Source organism: Lipophrys pholis (assembly GCF_963383615.2).
Source record: "Lipophrys pholis genome assembly, chromosome: 3".
Classification (NCBI taxonomy): Eukaryota; Metazoa; Chordata; class Actinopteri; order Blenniiformes; family Blenniidae; genus Lipophrys; species Lipophrys pholis.
This window is the reverse complement of record NC_137627.1, coordinates 11,816,718-11,836,175: the sequence shown is the minus strand read 5'-3', so window position 1 is coordinate 11,836,175 and position 19,458 is coordinate 11,816,718. Positions and strand designations below refer to the sequence as shown.

At 41.7% G+C, this 19,458-nt stretch overlaps 1 protein-coding gene across 1 annotated transcript in view; it reads right to left on the bottom strand.

Annotated features, from left to right (window-relative positions):
- lekr1 (Leucine-, glutamate- and lysine-rich protein 1) overlaps window positions 1-19,152 on the bottom strand; it is a gene marked incomplete at both ends in the record, with an annotated part of 48,290 nt that extends 29,138 nt beyond the window's left edge. Inside the window, 2 exons of the mRNA XM_080459698.1 lie at window positions 2,525-2,688; window positions 18,623-19,152. Coding sequence (XP_080315824.1) covers window positions 2,525-2,688; window positions 18,623-19,152 — 694 coding nt within the window. The remainder of the gene's footprint in view (window positions 1-2,524; window positions 2,689-18,622) is intronic.
- Window positions 19,153-19,458: the final 306 nt, after the last annotated feature.

Below are 19,458 nucleotides of genomic sequence, written 5' to 3'. Positions count from 1 at the left end.
TACATGGTATGAGACAGTATACTGTACAAGTAGCACGCTATAGTAATTTAGACAGCCATGTGACGACATGAAGTCCTGTAAATTACAGCTACCTTTACATTTACCTTTAACACACATTTACAGTCACAGTAACTCGGCAACAGCTGTGCCCTGGAATTTTTATGAGCATCTACATTACTATAATATCACATTCTTAAATGTTTGGGTACCACAGCCATTTCTGGGTGTCTGCCGGGTTTATTATATGTAATAAAAGTATACCAGCTTCTGAACCACAGCCGCTTTGTGGAACTGCAGTCATGGATGGGTTGCAGAACAGAAACAGCAAGGAGTCTATTTTTTTACTCAAGTAAAACACTCAAGAGGTTACTTTATGTATTTGTTTTGGAAATACAATGTTGTATTTATGAATTAAAAGAAACCAAATCAACACAAAAAGCAATTCCTGAAAGGAACACGCTACTGGGCAAATGGAAAAGCCCAGACAGACAGACAGACAAACGTGGTCAAACAGCTGGGGTGGGAGGCCATTAGAAGGAAAATTCCTTTGCTAAGCTGTTTCAGGAAGGAATTTAGGGTTTTTATATCTCTGCTGTCACTATCAACACATATTTGGCTCCCAGTGAGATACCATATAGTCTTAGAATGGCCCAGGGTGCTGGCAGATGACTGTGGTTCACAGATCGGTCATACCCACGCACGCACGCACGCACACACACACAGAGTTGTTTATCCTCATTCACACTTAGTCATTTCTTGATATTACAGTCGATCTTGTTTCTTTTCCTGCTAAATGCAGAATAAACTCTCCCACAGTTTGAAACGTCCGCGCTCATCACCTCCACATCACGTTGTAAAAGTCAACTGCTGAAATCTTCACAAAGTAAAAGAGATTAATTATGCCTTCATCTCCCTCTAATCTCATCACTTGTCTTTGTGTCATTCTTCGGAAAATTCCACACCCCTCCAGATTGCTTGCTCGTCTCCTGCCAGCTCTTCTCCACCAAACCATGAACCACATTCATCCGTTCACAGTGGGCAACGTCTTCTTGTTACCCTCTGCCCATTTTCCCTCCCCGTTCCTTCACAATTTAACATTAAGCACACAACGCTGACAGAAAGGGAACTCAGTTTCGTAGCCAACTAAACACTCACATCAGCTTAGGGTCCACCTCAGGTAAATCACTTGGATCTGTGTATCACTTATGGAGTCAGAGCAATGTTACGAAGCTACTAACGCAACAGAAAACCAAGTGACTGAAAACAAGCAACAGACAAATCAGTTAAGTAATTGAAATAAACAGCTGTTGAAACAAATAGATGTCAAACAATGCCAAGTTGAGGTTCTCATAGCAGACCCTGCTGCTTTTATTTGCCTCATGTGATTACAAAACTAGTATCTTAGAAACGAATACCACATATCTGGCTTCACTTCTGCATTTTGATATTCATTTGAACTGAATCTAATACCAAAAGTGTAATACATTTCTCAACGGCGGTAATAATTGACATCTGCAGCTCTGAGAGTATTTCAGAGGGAAAGTTATCAGCCCCATTTCAGCATATTTCTTTGCCTTTTGACATCCTACCATGATTGTGTTATTTAATGTGTTTTCTTTTGACTGCCTTCAACCTTGTCATTTCCAACTTCATTGAATTGATATCAAAATATGCTCTTTGCCGTTTCTGTGTACGACTTCCTGCCGTCATGACCTGCTCTGATCATGTGCAAGTTTGCATAGAAAGAGATAAACACAATGTTGACACTATAGCAAGTTTATGAAAATGATTATTTTGAGAGAAGACAAATTTCTTTGACTGCATGCACAGCGTTCTAGCTGCATGTGTGTGCTTGCATGTCACTTGGCAAAAAGTATCGACGGGTTTGTGCAGCAACTGCCTGACACCATCGCGTCGCTCGGCAAACACATAGTCTCACTTCAAATCAAGACAAACAGTCAACAGAAAACTTTCACAAGATTCTTCTATCAAACACTCCCTCTGTCAACATCTTTTTTTTTCTCTCTCTCTCTCCAGCGCGCACACAGATGCACATGCATAGTTGACAGATGTTTGGAACATGCGGCAGAGAGAAAAAGACCCGCCCATGAGGTTAGCCGGAGGTGAGCTGTCCTTAAGGCATTTACTGTCAATGGTGAACACATGCAGACAGACAGACACACACGCACGCACGCACACTCAGCACTTTCGTTTCATTCGTTTGGAGCCACATACAGCATATGTACTCACAAACAGTAGCCTATTTAAGGTTACCATTGTGTGTATTAACTCTACACTCATATACAAACACATTATAGCCCATCCATTGTGTACAGCCTAAAAGAGCCCGGTCACGGTTAGAGAATATTAATTCTTGTTGAGAGAATATTTGTTCAACTCTCTGCCTCTTCTGTCTCCTGTCAGTTCCAGCGCTTTGGACACCGATAAGACTCTGTATCTTCAAATGTTAAGCCCCGCATGGTGCGTTTTTTTCTATTTACGTGCATCAATGTGTATGCGTTACCTGAGAAAAGATGTCCACTGTGTTGCACTATCTGAGACCTACAGGCCTGCCAGGCCTCCTCCAGCTGGCTGAGGAAACCCCGAATGTCTGTGAAACTGCTGCCAGAGGCGTGGAGTAAGGAGAGAGTCGCTCGTAGCGTCTGCTTTTGCTTCATACACACTCCCCTGAAATACAGAGACAGAGTCGCAGCTTAACAAAGTCCACAATCAACACTTTGACTTGTATTTCATTCCTCAAAAAGTGAACAAAAACGTAATTGCTTGGATGTTACAAATATATATTTATACATGTCTAATCTTCAGGATGTCTGTATGATTTGAGTGATGTATGTGAATCAGCCATCGTGAGTCAGTAAAGGTGCGGCTCGGAAAGATTGTGGTTGGAATCCTGAACTGGAGGGGGAATTCTTTAGAAAAAATACTTTGACTAAGACTCTTAATCCTCAATTGCTCCAGTGGTGTTTATTAGTGAGTAATAGAAGTTGCTTGCGGTATGGATCCCTCGGGGTCAATGTGTGACTCAAACAGCAAACTGTCGGCAGACGACGCTCCCTGGATAAATCAAGACTGTTAAATAAAAGAGTTGCTTTAACATCGCTTTTCATCGTGGCTGTTTAAAAAAATAAATCTATTTACAATCCAACAGGGACTGATCTTGTAAATTATTCAGTGACATCTTACTAAAACTCTGACAAAGATGTTCTGGAGCACGATGCTTGATCGATTTTTGCACCTGCTATTCTCGTAGTTTCGGAGTGTGTAAAACTGTCGCTATTTGTAATGAGCAGGTTTCAAAAGTCCGCGCCCGCATCTGGATGTAGGAAGTCTTAGGTAAAGTCATACTGACTCTATGGATAAACGTGTTCATTATCATGGTGTGTTCTAAAGTTTACACATACTTCTGCGCGGGTATCTGTGTGGATCCAAAAATTAATAACACTTCAGAGTTGTCACAATGCAACAGCACAGACTGTAACAGCAATAAACCACTTGTAATCTTGATCTGAGTGTAAACACACACATAATCTACAATAACGTTTCGTAAGCTAACCTGTTACCTACACTGTCTTTACCACAGTAAAGCTGTACTTTCATGAAAATCCTTGAGCTGTAATAAATGTAAAGTGGTAGAATAATGTGAATGACCCAAAAGGTCAGTACACATAAAAGTTATGGTGTTATTGTGTTAGAGGTCTGTGTGGCACACAAGAAGTGTAATTTTTTCCCCCCTCTGTGATGTCTGTGCAAATAACTAAAGCACATCCAATTACGATCCAAATATGGATGGAATAGCGTGTGAAGTCTTTGTTCATAGTTTAAGAACAAAATGTGGAAACTCTGACCGAGTCCTTCGGGGCAAAGTTAAAGTCTCTGGTTGGAGTCCAGTCAGATGCATCCCCCCCGCCAGCTTACACCTACACACCAGTTTTCCATCTGCTTCTCAGCTATGCACCATCAATTACCAGGGGGGCTGTAGCATCCTCACCCATTCCAATGATGAGCCGGTTTAGGCCTAACAGTGACTCACACTCTCAAATATTAGCTTGTGGGCTGAAAAGTGCTCAAATTGTTCGGTTCTCACTCTGTTATTTGCAGATGTAGTGAATGTGTGACAGGCGCTGTTAGATTTAGCTCATTAATTATATATAATGCATAAGTAGGAGATTAATACCAACAGAACCTCAAACATTAATGGAGAAACATAAAAGAGAAAGGCAAATGAGGACTGATGCATCCACACTGTCCTTAAAAAAGGGCACATGTATTACAGCGCTCTGTCTCCTCCTCTCTGTCCTTAACTCGCAAATAAAATATGTTCCGATAAAAAGCACTTTGAGCAACACGAAAGATCACTAGCGCCCACTCACACTTACATACGTGCACATTTACACATGCGCGTGAGCGCACATGCACACACACACACACACACATGATCAAGTCACACAAACCAATGCAAAGCGTGGAAAACTGGAGCACTGGAATAGAACATTCTGTTATTTCTAGAACACTTTTGAAGGAACATGTGGGTGAGAGCACACTGAGCGTGCACACACACACACACACGCACACACGCGCACACGCGCACACGCGCACACACAAACGGGCTGAACACAGCCTGGTCTCGCGTGCAAAAATAATGTGACCGGTTTGGAGAGCTCTGCCGGGTTGAGAGGATGTTGTTTTTCTTATTCAGGGTTTGTGGCTTAAGGTGATCAAAAATGAACGGAGTCTCAGACGAGACGAGACGGGATGCGAGGGAAGACCGTGAGCGAGCCTGCCGAGCCTGAGAGAGTGTCTGTGTGCGTGCAGAGTGGAGGAGAGTATGGGCACTGCTTGTCACGAGAGCCAATTTTATAATGTCAGATGACATAAATCATAAGGCTGACAGCACCAAATGGGGGAACAGATATGAGCCAGATCTGTCACCGGTGATAAGGCTAAGATAGTGAAAAACAGAGACGACGAGGAATAGGATGCACGCGTTTGCACGTCTGACGGTTTACTCATTTAGTAGTGTCGAATGTCAGAAGCCTGATTGAGAAGCACTTTTCCCCCCAATGACATCTCATCTCCTCTCCCCTGCTCGCTTCACCGCCACCTTGCCCCCCACCGCTCCACTCCTGAAATCATTAAATGATTATGACTTCTTCAAGCTCTTTTTCTATTTCCAGAAATTAAGGAGAGAGTGAGGTGAATTAACTTACTCAGCTGTCTCTTTCCAGCTTTTTCTTTTTTTTATCATTGTCACGTCTCTATCATCTCACACAGTCGTTTCCCATCTGCTGAAGCCTCCCTGCTGTGCATCTGGTCAAGAATTGGAACACCAAGTGGAGCGACTCAGACTAATGCTCTGTTTTTCACATCTTCCGCATTGGATTGTGTGCTCCACTTTGGCAGGATGGAGAAGGAACAGATGGTTTTCAGCATTTTTACAAAGGCGTTCACCTTTTTTTGACCTTTCGGTTGCTTCCTTACCTGAGAACTTCACATCGCTGCTTCTCCTCTTCAAGTGTCTGCTCTGCTTCCTTATTCACGGCAGTAGCAATTATCAATCTATAAATGGAAGAAGAGGAGAATGGTGGAAGAATTAAAGTGAAGAGTCGAGAGCAATAATAACTAGCCATTAGAGAGCCACAGCTGAATGCAGTGCCACCAAACTACCAAGGGGTGAAATGAGCTTAGACATGATGCAAATTTAATGAAATAGAAAGGACGAATGTAATGAAATGGAATGAGATGAATATTGAAATGTTTCTCAGAGGTAATTGATATAATAAGTTCAGCTCTCCTTCTTTCCGGCTCATCGCATCTTATTTCGGAAAAGGTCACCAAAGCATAGAAGATGAGAAAATACAGACATTTTAATAAGGAAAACATTAAAAAGAAAACCTCCCAAACGTTTTAGTTATAGGACAGTAACAGAAAGTACACATGTAGGACAAGACATGGTGGTTCCTCAAAGAAGTCAGAGAAAACTATTTTAAAGATGCAACATTTTCAATTTAACAAGGCAGCGGCCCGAAGCATCTCAACACTGGGTCGAAAGTTTATGACTCGTGTGTGTGTGTCCAAATCAACTGCAGCTATTTTGATGGCATATAAGCTCGGTGTAAAACATGGCACATGGTTTGTACTCAGCTTCATTCTGCTTTCTTTGGATGGAAAGTAAAGAAAGCGCCATCTCCAGCTCTAAGGGCAGGTGCTCTTATACCTTGTTGAATAGCTGTTGAATCACCAGAGTGGATTCACAGTAGAAAATAAGGCTTTTCTGCACTGGAAACACATCAACTGGCACACAGTGTGAAAGCAACCGTGGTAATGGGAGAAAGGACAAAGGACAAATAAATTGTGTAACAAATGAATTCTGGCTGAAATAAAGAATAAAAAAAAAAGGGAAATCTAATCTTCCACGATTTCCGGCTCTATTGTTCGGGATAACTTAAAGGTAAAATATTGTGTTACAGTTGTTGTGCTACAAAAGTAATAACACCAAATTGTCCCATTTTGTAGATGATCATAGAAATCCTGCTGCCAGTGACAAAGTCGGTATTGAATAAACCGCAGAGGAAAGAGACCTACAAAGAAAACATAGCTCCCCATAAAAAGGGCTGCATCTGACTTACGATAGGTTTCTATGAAGGTTGTAAATATTAAATTATGACTCATATGTTAACCTAATAACGTGAAGCTGATTTTACTGTTGGTTGTCATCTGAGAATACCAAGAATTACTGCTTAATGACAAGAGAGCTATCATGTGGTAGTAGAACTAATTTATAATCGGCTGATATAACGTTTGAAAGCACGTCAGACAATGGAAAACCACAGGCCACAGCCCACATTCACAAAAGAAATGAATTAACATCCGATGGCTCAGAAGTATTCCTTATCTTTAGTCTTCAGGTGATCATATCAACACATATTTTACCAGTGTTGCATGCCTGTGTGTTGACATCATCATCAAGTGCACGACCCCACTCGGGTCCCAGGCAGTAATGCCTGCACAATCTTGTTTCATGGCTGCAATAACTTGCAAGCACAAGGAGGTTAAAGGTAATGTCTCAGCAACAGGTACATTTTGAGAATGGGGAGAACGTATTTGTGTCACTGTGTGATCTGTACAGTTATCAAACCTCCCGTTCCTTTCTAAGACACCAACAATATGCACTGACATGAAAAAGAGACTAATCAAGGGAAATATAAATTAGGAGGTATTACAACAATCTCTTGAATACCAAGACGACTCATTTTAACTGCGAACCTCAGTGAACTTAGTAAATTTTGCACCAATGATGCAACAGCAGCGCGTGCAGTAACTATAACAGAAAAGTGTTATCATGAGTTTTGTGATTTTACTGTTTGTTGCAAGTGTGGTCATGTTCAGACAGGTGTGTTAAATTTTGGGAAGGGCTTCACGAAAAAGCCAGCTGGCAGACAAATCTCCAACCTTTATTCTGATAACCCCATTATCACACTCAGACTGAGTTGGCAAAAATAAACTTCATGGAAAAACAAAACAAAAAATTTGAAATATAGTCACTCTGATCTAACCCTCTAAAATCAACAATAGAAATTAAATGTCAATGAAACAATTTCACGACATCAAACACAGTAAATGCAGTAAATGCAGGGTGCTGCAATGTGCTGCTTGTATAGCAAAGATACTTGTGTATATTGGCACACCCATAGTAGACTTGGTCCTACAGATGTGTGAGACGTGTTTAGGTGAATTGGCGACATAAAAAAAATGGATTTAATTTGGGCCAGTAAAACACTGAGTCTTGAGTCAGAGGCACAGTGATTTATGTGCCAGAACTGGTGGCTCACATCTCACTTACTCCTGCTTGTTAAACATGAATTGTCAGCAAGGAACGGAGTTGTGTTTGTTGTTTGCAGCAGGTTGTGAAATTACTTTCTTTGAGTTTCATAATTAACTCCGGCTATGCAGCCAAATCTTTGTGTGCATCTCCAGAGCTGGGTAGTGGCATTCACAGATTGAGAGATGGCACTCTTGGTTTTTGTTTGTTCTTAAGAACAAAACATCCCTCCATCCGTCTTCTATACTGCTTTGTGCAACTCAAGGTTGAAGGGTGTTGGAACTGCTCCCAGCTCATCACAGGGTGCCGATCCATCACAGGGTAAACACAGACACACCTACGGGAAAATGTAGCCCTATATACACATACAATTCAACAAGCAAAACCTTGAAAGTACTTAAAAGAGATAAGATGTATAGTGCCGTTTCAACTATTGCGTGTTTGTTTACTGTACAGAGCAATCTATAGTTATAGCTAATGCTTTAATGAGTTCAAAATCAGAAGACAATGTAATGGTTGAATGATAATAGTGTTGCTACTTTGAAATGGTCCAGGACAGCAGATATGTCAGGACAGAGAATTCTAAGGTCACAGATACCATGTGATAAGTATTTCACTTTTTGCATCACAACACACAAATAGTAAAATGGCAAAGAGGATCTGAGCTTACACGGTCCATTAAGCTGTTATATTTGGCGATTCAGGTCATATCAGGTTATTGACTTAATGCATAAAGAAATCCACACAAATTGTTTGTAAGAAGGCTTTTCAGCATAGACTTTATTTCTCTGCATACTGTGCCTGAGAGCTTGAATGATGAGTCATTAATAAATTATTTGGAGAATTGTTTTGATCTTTAAAAGATAACAGCTCCACAGCCTTTCCGAATTAAATGAGATTTGCTACAATTGTTTTACTATAGAACAAACATATGGGTGTGTTTTTGTGTTTAGACATTTTTCACGTTTGCTTGTTTTTCTTATTTTTGCAATGGTTAATTCTCTTCACGTTAAAATCACATAAATCTGTCACCAAACAGAATAACTACCTCTTTGCCTGTGTGATGATCTCAGTAGAAAACTGAACCGTAGAGAGAAATGTGGGGTGAGAATATATTGAGCATGTGTGCGTGTTTCTAGTAATCCTGTGTGTGTGTGTGTGTGTGTGTGTGTGTGTGTGTGTGTGTGTGTGTGTGTGTGTGTGTGTGTGTGTGTGTGTGTGTGTGTTACTTGCTGTCTAGCCCTGTGACCTTGCACCTTGTGTGTGTTTGTGTGTGTGTGCAAGTTCACGAGTAAATAAGCATGCGTGTGACTATGGCTTAGCCGATGTGTGGGTCCTTGTGTGTGAGAGATCGTGTGAGTTAGAGTTTTCCGTGAGCATTTTAGGCTGTCTGTTTGTATGTTTGCCACTTTTCTGACCAAGGCTGTTATCGTGTGTGTGTGTGTGTGTGTGTGTGTGTGTGTGTGTGTGTGTGTGTGTGTGTGTGTGTGTGTGTGTGTGTGTGTGTGTGTGTGTGTGTGTGTGTCTGCGTACATGCCTTTGCCTTTCAAGTGATGGCAGCCCAGACTCCCACTGTTCACCCATCTGTCCCCACCAGTCCCAGAGCGAGAACGGAAAGAACACCGCCTCGAGATGGGTGTTTGCATGAAAATGCACACGCCCCTCTCCTGTGCATGTGTGTGATGTTTGTCCGTCTATTTTGTGTACAAATTTGTGTGAGCTTTTGCGTGTGTGAGCTCAATTCCCTGTTCCCAGGGCCATGGCTGTCCTGGGGAATAACTAGGTAGTGTAGTGCCAGAGAGTGCGTGCCAGATTAGCGTACCCCCTACAAGCGGCCCAAATCAACTGCCTCATCAGGACATGTCACACACACACACACACACACACCACACGCAGGCACATGCACGACACACCATACATGAACTGTAAGCGTCACACACAAACAATCTCAGCCTCTGTGCTATCGTGACCTCCCATGTGAAATGTTCTCTTTTTCTGGCTGCGCATCTGTCAGAGACTTTACAAGTTCAGTTCTCCTTCATGTTCTTGGAGGTTTCGGCTGAAGGTCAACATCACAAAACTAATTTTGCCATTCCCCCAGCAGGCCTATTTTCAACCGCTGACTCTTTACAAAAAGTTCAGTGTTGTTATGTCTGTTTAACCAAGTTTTAGTGGAAGGATTAAAGTGGGCGACTGGGCCCAAAAGAAAATAAATATGGCTCAATATGGCTTAAAGGGCAGCCTTTACTTTACTGCCATTTTTTTGATGTTCCATTGTACACATTGTTTTATGAGATGGTTGCTCCCAGCAAAGTTAGATTTGTTACACATTGTTATTTTTCGAGAAGCACGAACACAAAAGCTGCAGCGTTTTAAGAAGGAAGGGAGCGCGACATAAAGAGGTGTAATTCCTTGTGTGACCACATGAGACGAACTGAAGTCACGGAGATAAACAGTATAAAAGTGTAGAGAAAAATCACAGCTGATGAAGAAGTATGTGTAACGATGTGCTTCAAGGATTGAAAGGTCACGGCAGCCTCTCACATTTCTTACAGTGGTTTAATCAAAAGGCTCAAGGGACTCTGGACTGTCCTCCCTTGTTAATTGGTAACAACTTTCAAATGGATGTGTAGCATTCAGTGATGCAGGCCTTTCACATCAGGAATTTGACATTAACATATGCAGTGACGACTTATGAGTGCATGTGAGTGTAAATGTGGCAGCATATTCAATGCGCGCGCATGTGCTGATATTTTCTTCTATTATTGGAAGTGACATAAAAGCCTCCCTATATCAAAGTGTCATCTGTGCACCGCTGCGTGCGCGCATGCGTGTGCGAGTTAAAAGGGTGTTTTGATCAGTGGCATGGCAGTACATTCAAAGACGAAAGCCATCTTACTTTGACCAAAAAGGAGCACAAACAGAATGTAGCATGCCGAGACCCATAGAGGGATGCCATAAAAAAATGCTGACGTCAAACATGGTGCATGTATAGCTGGTTTCTAAAAAGTAAGAAGCTGAAAGCACATTTCGGGCTTGTCAACAGCTGGTTAAATCCTCCAGTGTAAACTTAAAGGATTCAAATTAGAGCTGCCCATTCCTCATCACTAATCTTTCAGAGAAAGAAATCTGTCTATCCATCTGTGGCCGTGAAACACATCTGTATATATTTTTTGTTTTGTTACGTTATCTAGTAACCACGGTGGAGATGCAATAACAATGATCACAATCTTGAAAAGAACAAAGGCAAGCACACACAAGTGCTGACAAAGCAACAAAGCCAAAACAGGGGACAAAAAATTAACTGAAAGGATCAGTGAATATCTTCTAGCTTGTCAATTATAATTAAAACTCTGAAGAGCAATGTGTTTCTCTGTGTTTTATTTGTGTGTGTGGGTTGCTATGATACTGCTGCAGCATGTTGCTTTTGATTACCACATAAACTTTGTCATATAGTGTGTCTGTGTGTCAGAGAACGCACAATGTTGACACATACACAAATATCACTGTTTTTGTTTGCCTTGTTGTCATGAGCGCCACCTTAAAATCTGAGCCCCTATTGGAGCCAGACGGAGGTCTCTTACCAGGGTGAGGTCCCCTTAGACCACAACTAAAACATAGATACAGCGGTGGGTGTGGGTGTGAGAGAGAGAGAGAGAGAGAGAGAGAGAGAGAGAGAGAGAGAGAGAGAGAGAGAGAGAGAGAGAGAGAGAGAGAGAGAGAGAGAGAGAGAGAGAGAGAGAGAGAGAGAGAGAGAGAGAGAGAGAGAGAGAGAGAGAGAGAGAGAGAGAGAGAGAGAGAGAGAGAGAGAGAGAGAGAGAGAGAGACTGTTTGATGTGGTAATGTGAACTTGAAGTTGGATCTGTGCTAATGCCTCACATGATAGCTGTGAAGGCTGCTTGACTCTGCATATACGACTTGACATATTACCCAACACACACACACACACACACACACACACACAGGACAAAGAACCCAAGTGTATTGTTTCTGAGGTAGCTAGTGGAAACCAGAAATTCAAATAAAACCACATGAGTACTTAACTAATTTGCCACAAAGTACTTCCCTGATACCAATGGATGCTTTTCTATTTGTCATCCATCATTTTCTTCCCTGTCACCCCCCTCTCCCACCTGCAAGTCCTCTTATTACTGCTAAATTCCTGCCCCAGGTTTTTGTGTGTGTGTGTGTGTGTGTGTGTGCATGTGTGTGTGTGTGTGTGCTCCCACACATTTTCTATGATTCATTGGTCATAACTGCCAAGACTAATTTTTGTTACTGTGCGCAAGAGTGATTATCCTATCCATTGCAGGTGTATACACGTGTGTGCAGGCACGTGCACTCACACAGAGGCAAAATGCAAAAACAGACACACACACACACACGCTGTCAGGTACAGACACACACAGACTCACACCAGGACAGGCTGTTTGGATCAAGGAGCAGATCAGCCAGCCAACGGGAAACAATCAGAGCGGATTGAATTCCCAGACACTTCTTTCAATACCACAAGCATGCGCACAAGCGACATGATGTGTTACAACCTGTCTTCAGTTAGAGCTGCATTGTCCGTCCATATCTGTCAGCTTTACGTTCATAGTGGCAGCTTGTACTTCTTGAGAGCTTTTGTTTACCACCACGGATAACATCCCTTCTTTTGTCAGACCCAAAATGCGAAACACCAAATTTTTCATCTTTTCCCATTTTCAGCTCTTTTCACACTTGATTGAAACACAGCTGCCCGGCCTAAAGCTTAATAATCCACATGCAATCAAAGATGACCACAAATGACACAATTATGGAGTTTTCATTTTAAATACTTTCTCTATAGAGTAAACGATAATCTTGATTAAGACTTCTGTTTAAGCTTAAATTAAGACAAGGGAAAACGCTTATAAAATAGTGAAGATTTACCAAAATTGATCAAAACTGTCCCGTACAGTTTAATATCGAAATCCACAAGGTGAACGTGATTATGTAACACTGCAGAGGACGAAGGCAATTTTTTTTTTCTTCTGACACAGACTAAATGCTAACTTGGTGTATTTTGTAGATGAGAGTAGTAACGCCACACGGGCTTCTACAAGAGAACATCTGTCCTATTTCCCACCACACAGCTTTAAAACTGCAGTCTGCTTAAACGCTGCTTCCCGGAGGGAGACTTCTATCTGAAAGCTCTGCAGCCCCAGAGGCTCTGTAGTGGCAGGAGGCTGCATGACAATTAAGCAGTGACTCTCACATGAATAAAACACTAACCGACTAATATTTCTGGTGTCAACGAGCAAGGGGGCGAGGACTTGCTATTTTGACCCCTGTAAAAAAGGCACAAATAGACATAATTGATGCTTTTTAATAACACTTAAATCGCAAACCTAATTTCTGTGTGACCGGCAGACAACACTTCACTTATAGTGCTCATTATTTCTTCCACTGTTGAGACACTGCTGGCCCTTTAATTCAGCTGCTGAAACTGATCTTTTTTTTCCCCTTTTTCCATTAGGAGAACACTGGACTGGTAATGTTCCTCTTCGTTCTCAATGTTTTGTTTTTTGTGTGTAAATAAAGACATCCCGACAACTGTACAGCTTTTTATGGAACTATGTTGTTTTTTTGGTATGAACCAATAAATATTTAGGTAAATCAATAAATCAATAACAATAAATATTTTTATGACATGGGCTTCTGTCACAACTTAGCTTTGAGGTTACAACATCTTTTTGACTAGAGGGTAAATGGCAATTTAGCTTCACACGTGGAAAACGTGAGGAACTTGCAAAACTGACCAGAGAAAAATTACTCACGCTCCGGTCGGCCTAATATCGAGCGAACGTGGTACGTGATTATTTCTCTTTCCCTCCCTCTGGTTTGTCTCGTTAGAGGATCAAATATATCTCCAGCACAGCGTCTATGTTTGAACCTGTCAGGCAGGTGACACTTTGAAATGAGCTTTAATTACATTCTTCACACTGGCTACCTTTACACTCCTGCTTTCCTCCAACACCTGTTGCAGACAAACACTCTGAAACATGAACACGCCCCGCTGTGTTCCAGGTGACAGTTTTAGTTAGGTTTGGCTTGTGTATCAGTGGCGTGTTTGTTTTGGAGCTACCTGTCAGGTTCTACCTCCACACACGCACACACACACACACACACACACACACACACAGTCTGAAGGCTACGTCACATATACAACAAAAACAATGACAAGTAAAAAGTAGAAATGGTGGGTTGTTGAGGCATGTATAAGAGTATTTAGGTCTGTAGTTAGTCTCTCAATGATTTTTGTATTCATAAAAAACATTGGCATCGAAAACATATCACAAGCGTCGTGTTACTTTATGAAGTAGAATTCAAAATTCACATTCTTTTCCCTATAAAGTATTGTGTTTTTGAGGTGACTTATAAAAAAGGAAGCCTCACAAAGAAGACTCAGAGGAAGGGGGCGCATCAATCACAAACCTATCTCACATAACAACAGAGTCATTCTCCTGCTGTGTAGCAAGCAATTCATCATCATTAACTCCCACTCGCATGCCATCTTTTCTCTGTTCTCGCTCCCTCTTTTTGCCTTTTAATCCGTTTATTACCTCGAGTGTGAGTGATTGCAATTACAGTGAAGTACTGGCAAATTGCTGGTGTAGCTGTTTGGGGTCAAGACAGACAAAAGGAGAGTGACAAAGAAGTGGAAAGCAGCTCCGTGAGTAAATAGCAAACAAATGGAGAGGTGGATTACAGCCCTCGACATGCATATAAATTAAATATCCTATATCTGAACGCAAATGAATTTGGGTATTTAAAACGCCGGAGAGACAGGAAGAAACAATCGACTGCTGTCAGTGCACGTTGGCCTCTCACGCATCCCTGTGCCAAGCATCATTATATCAGCCTGAACTTTGACCTCTTGACCCACACTTGGCCCCAAGCCTTCAGAGCACAACTGTGCGCACAAGCTGTCTGTGTGTGTGTGTGTGCATGTGTGTGGTTGTTTGCATGTGTTGGCTCAATGGAGAGGCTGAGAGAGAGATAATCAGCTTACATAGGACCAGATAGTGGATTGGCTCACCAGTCTACCAAACACAAAACAACATACGGACAACCTAAAACCCAGTTTGCCATATGAGCACACCGGCTGTAGCGTGCACACAGATTTAGAGACAAACATTAAGAAAATCATTAGAAATAAATAAATAAATCATAAATGATCCATATTTGATATTCAATTTAAGCCTCCTATGTAATGTAAAATTGCATTGATTACTCAACAAGTACAGGTTTGTTTCCATTGTTTCTACCAGCTCACAATAGCCCTCCATAGTGCTCCAAGTTGCGAGTTTGTAAATACATGAACAATACAGCATTGCATTCTAGCTCATATTTTTCATGTTTTCCTAATGCCTTCAAAAGGGCGCTGTTTTTTAGGAGCCTTTACTTTAGAATAGCGGATCTATCGACTGAACTTTGACAACAATCACAGAAAACAAAAGACAAAATGTGTGAACAAAAACAAGCAAAAGCAAATGTGTGCAAATCGCAATATTGACTTTGTGTTTCAACAAAACACTGCAGATTCGTTTAAATATGAACCTTAATTGGTAATTCAGCATTCACGGATGTTACGATTTGATAAAGAGGCGATCTGGGGTTGTGACTTTATTTGAGTACTTTCTAACTAAATTTAAACGCAGTAGATGTAAGATGTAGGCAACAAAGAAGCTTGAGAGCGGCAGCGTGAGTAATAATGGCGTCTGCAGAGCAAACCAAGCTCATTCCTCAGTAACACAAATAATGTGGAACTATTTCAGATTCAAGCAAACAAACACTCGGCAGAAAAAGGATGGTCTTTGAGATGTGTCATGGAGTATTTGCTACGGGAATTTGAAAAACAACACCAGTAGATTCGGACACTGGTCGCATTTAAATGTACCTAGTTCACTGTTTTATCCCATATTTATGGCTCAGATGAAAAACAAAGTTGATTTGGCTTATAAAATCTAGAGCATGTGTTCTCACAGTCTTCGACTTGTGAGCAGACTTCACCGAAATGATCAACTTAAATGAATACAAAATATTGGAGATAAAAATAACACACGACAAATGACACATTTACTCAAACAGATTCCAATATCCACTAACTATTAACTTAATAATGTGTGATCTGGAAACCAGACATTATGTACAAGGGCTACAAACACTTTTCTCTATTGTTTATAAATAACAGCAACCACTAACACCTGGTTGAAGGTGGGCAGCAGTTACCATAGAAACCATCAACTCAAAAATGCTGCTTCTGTCACACCTACGCCACTTTTCTTTATTGCTTATGTGACGCTGCATGCGCCACCGCACAGCTGGACATTGGCCGCATTGCGCAACACATAGATCAATAATTTTCAGGCCAAACTCTTGAATAAATGTGACCTCGCCCGTGTTACAACTTGTGCTTTAGAGGAGGAGAGACGTCACACCACTCCGTTTGATAATCATATGAGAGACCAATGTTCTGAACAGTCTACCCTCTTCATGATGTGCTGTTTGATCTCCATCGATGTATTGGGTGTCCTCATGGACTGTGTGTTCCAGCTGAACTAAAAATAGCAACCTTAATTTTACGAGTATGTCCGTGCCTTTCATCTGCCCATGTGCATGCAAAATCTACACTTGGCTGTATTGTGTTGGTGTGTCTAAACTTGTGTAAATCAATTAGAAAATTTTACTCTATTTAGGCAAAACAACTTTCAAAATAAGATCTGTTTGTGGCGTACACTGGGAAAGAGTGTGTGAAGCTGCAGGTTGGTCTCAGATCTTTGTGCGGCAAGGGCAGTAGAATCATGTCATTGTTTTGAGTCACAACAGGACAGCCTGATCATAGCACCACTGTGAGTCATGGCCTGCAAACGTTTCCTACATATTTCCCAGAAACCTAGATTAGCCTTTGATGGCTGTTTGTTTGCAGATGCCCTTTTTATTACCAACACTTTAAAGCTGATGTAAGTGACACAACTGAAAGTTTCTCCACCTGTTTGTTTTTGTGCGTGTGTGTGTGTGTGTGTGTGTGTGTGTGTGTGTGTGTGTGTGTGTGTGTGTGTGTGTGTGTGTGTGTGTGTGTGTGTGTGTGTGTGTGTGTGTGTGTGTGTGTGTGTGTGTGTGTCACATTATTTGGAAAACTGTAGCGGCATATCAACAGATATGTTCCACGTCAGTGACATCAGCGCCTCAATGAGGGCTACACTAAATGGAAAAAGTGATATCCAAAAATATATTTAACATCATCTTCCTCACTCGACTGCACAAGCAGACAAAACTAGTATGTTAGCTTGAGGGTACAAATATAATCAGTGCCTTTATCATGTTTACAGCCTGAACTGGTACATATGACATAACACAGATAGGAAAACTTCACTTCTATGTATACTTACATTTCTCAGAATAGAAACTTTTTGCCCCAAGGACACATGCTTGAGCCTGTTGCATTCATCTGATACAGTACATATGTGGGAGGGAGGTTGGATGAGCTGTTAACATTGGTGTTAATAGAGACAACTGTCTGCAGGCTTTTTCCAGCGTGACTGTTTAGTATCAACGCTTGTCAATAAGTACATGAAAAGAAATATTCATCTTTCATTCTCAGACATTCGTGTGTGTGTGTGTGTGTGTGTGTGTGTGTGTGTGTGTGTGTGTGTGTGTGTGTGTGTGTGTGTGTGTGTGTGTGTGTGTGTGTGTGTGTGTGTGTGTGTTGCTGTGCTTTAAATTTGTGTTAAATCCAGTTGAAACTCAATGTGAACAGAACCAATATGTATTTCTATATATGTTTCTATTCTATTCATGATTATGTGGGCATACTTGGGCCTGACACAACACAAACATACCAATGCCAATGTTGAGAAGACAACAAAAGGGTTGATGTAGAGAAAAGTTTACATTTTCTGAAATCGATGCCTTTGGATCAAAGTTTCCTATAGCACCTGCTCCAGGTGAAAATTGCATGTTCATTCTTGCAAAGCTATGAAACTAACAGGGATATCTTTTTTCTTCTTCTTTTTTCTTTTAACGTAACACCTCCATGCATGTCGCTTTTGAAAAATGCCCTGCCTCCTCATGTATCACTTTTGGACACAGATCCAGACTGAAAGAGTGGAAATGTGGCGTACTGTCATAACACAGCTTCTAAATGAAACAATACATTTCCCTCTTGTTGATAACGCCAAAAGCAGTCAGGCAATAACCACAATAGTGTGTATGTGGTTACAAGAAAACCTAATAAATACTAAAGATAGAAGCAGTACACACACACACACACACACACACACACACACACACACACACACACACACACACACACACACACACACACACACACACACACACACACACACACACACACACACACACACACACACACACACACACACACACACACACACACACACACACACACACACACACACACACACACACACACATATTGATTGTCTTTGTGTATAGAAGTAGAGAAGAGAAAACTAAAACAATGTTGAGGGGAAAGAAAAACTAGAACTTTTTATACGTCTTGCTGAGTCTGATACTGTTCTGTTTTTCTTGATGCTGCAAACAAAAAGAACAGTAGAAAAGAGAGTTATGAATTCAACTTTGGGTTGGACATAGAGACACGTGTGCCAGTGGGACAGCTGATTTGTCTCAGAGTTTGTAACAGCATGGCTCACAGGATAATTGCCTACATGAAACCTGGCAATAGCGTTCCATTTCACACCGGGGAAAAGAAGCACAAACACCGACAGACCTCACCTCTCTTCCAACTGTTGGAGGCTGTTTCTCAGCTCCCCTGACTTTTTATTGGTCTTTTGAAGAGCGTCGCTCAGAACTTCCTCTCTCTCCTCGGCCCTCCTCTCCATCTTGTCCCTCTGCCTCCTCAGTTTCTCCGCCTCCATCTCTCCCAGTTCCTCTCGAAGTTGTCTCTCTTTCTCTAAGCTGATTTTATGAAACTCTTCTTCCACCGCTCTCCTTGCAGTCTCGGTGTTTGCTTCAAGCGCCTCTCTCACAGCTCTTTCCATGTCTTGAAACCTCTCCTCCAGCTCTTCTTGCGTGCGTCGCTCTCTCACTTCTGCTTGTCTCTTCACCTCGTGGCGAAGAGTCCTCTCCCAGTTGTGCCTGCCCTGCTCCAGTGCCTCACGCAGAGTCTTCTCTCTCTGAGCGGCCTCTCTGAGCTCCTGGAGGTCGGCCTCCATCTGGGTCAGTTTGATGTGAAGCTGGTGGAACTCGTGGAATATGAGGTAGCTTACGCCACAGTAACGACACACGGTCTCACTGCGCTCCATCTGGGGAAAAACAGATCATGAGACACATGTCAGGATTTTAACTAAGAACTGGAGACGGGCTTCAATCAGTTTAAGCAATAATTCACCATCACGTCACCAGCTCTTTCTAGCAACACCTCAAAGAATTCTACAGCTGTTTTGTAAGAAGGAGCAACATGTCTGATGCAGTGGAATTTGATTGTGACAGATGACTAATGTGTTTTATTAGAACTTCCCTCAGGCATAATATGTTACTTTACAAGGCAGATGATTGAAATAACTCCCACAGCCTGGTGCACCCCATAAACCTTCTTTACACCTGAGGTT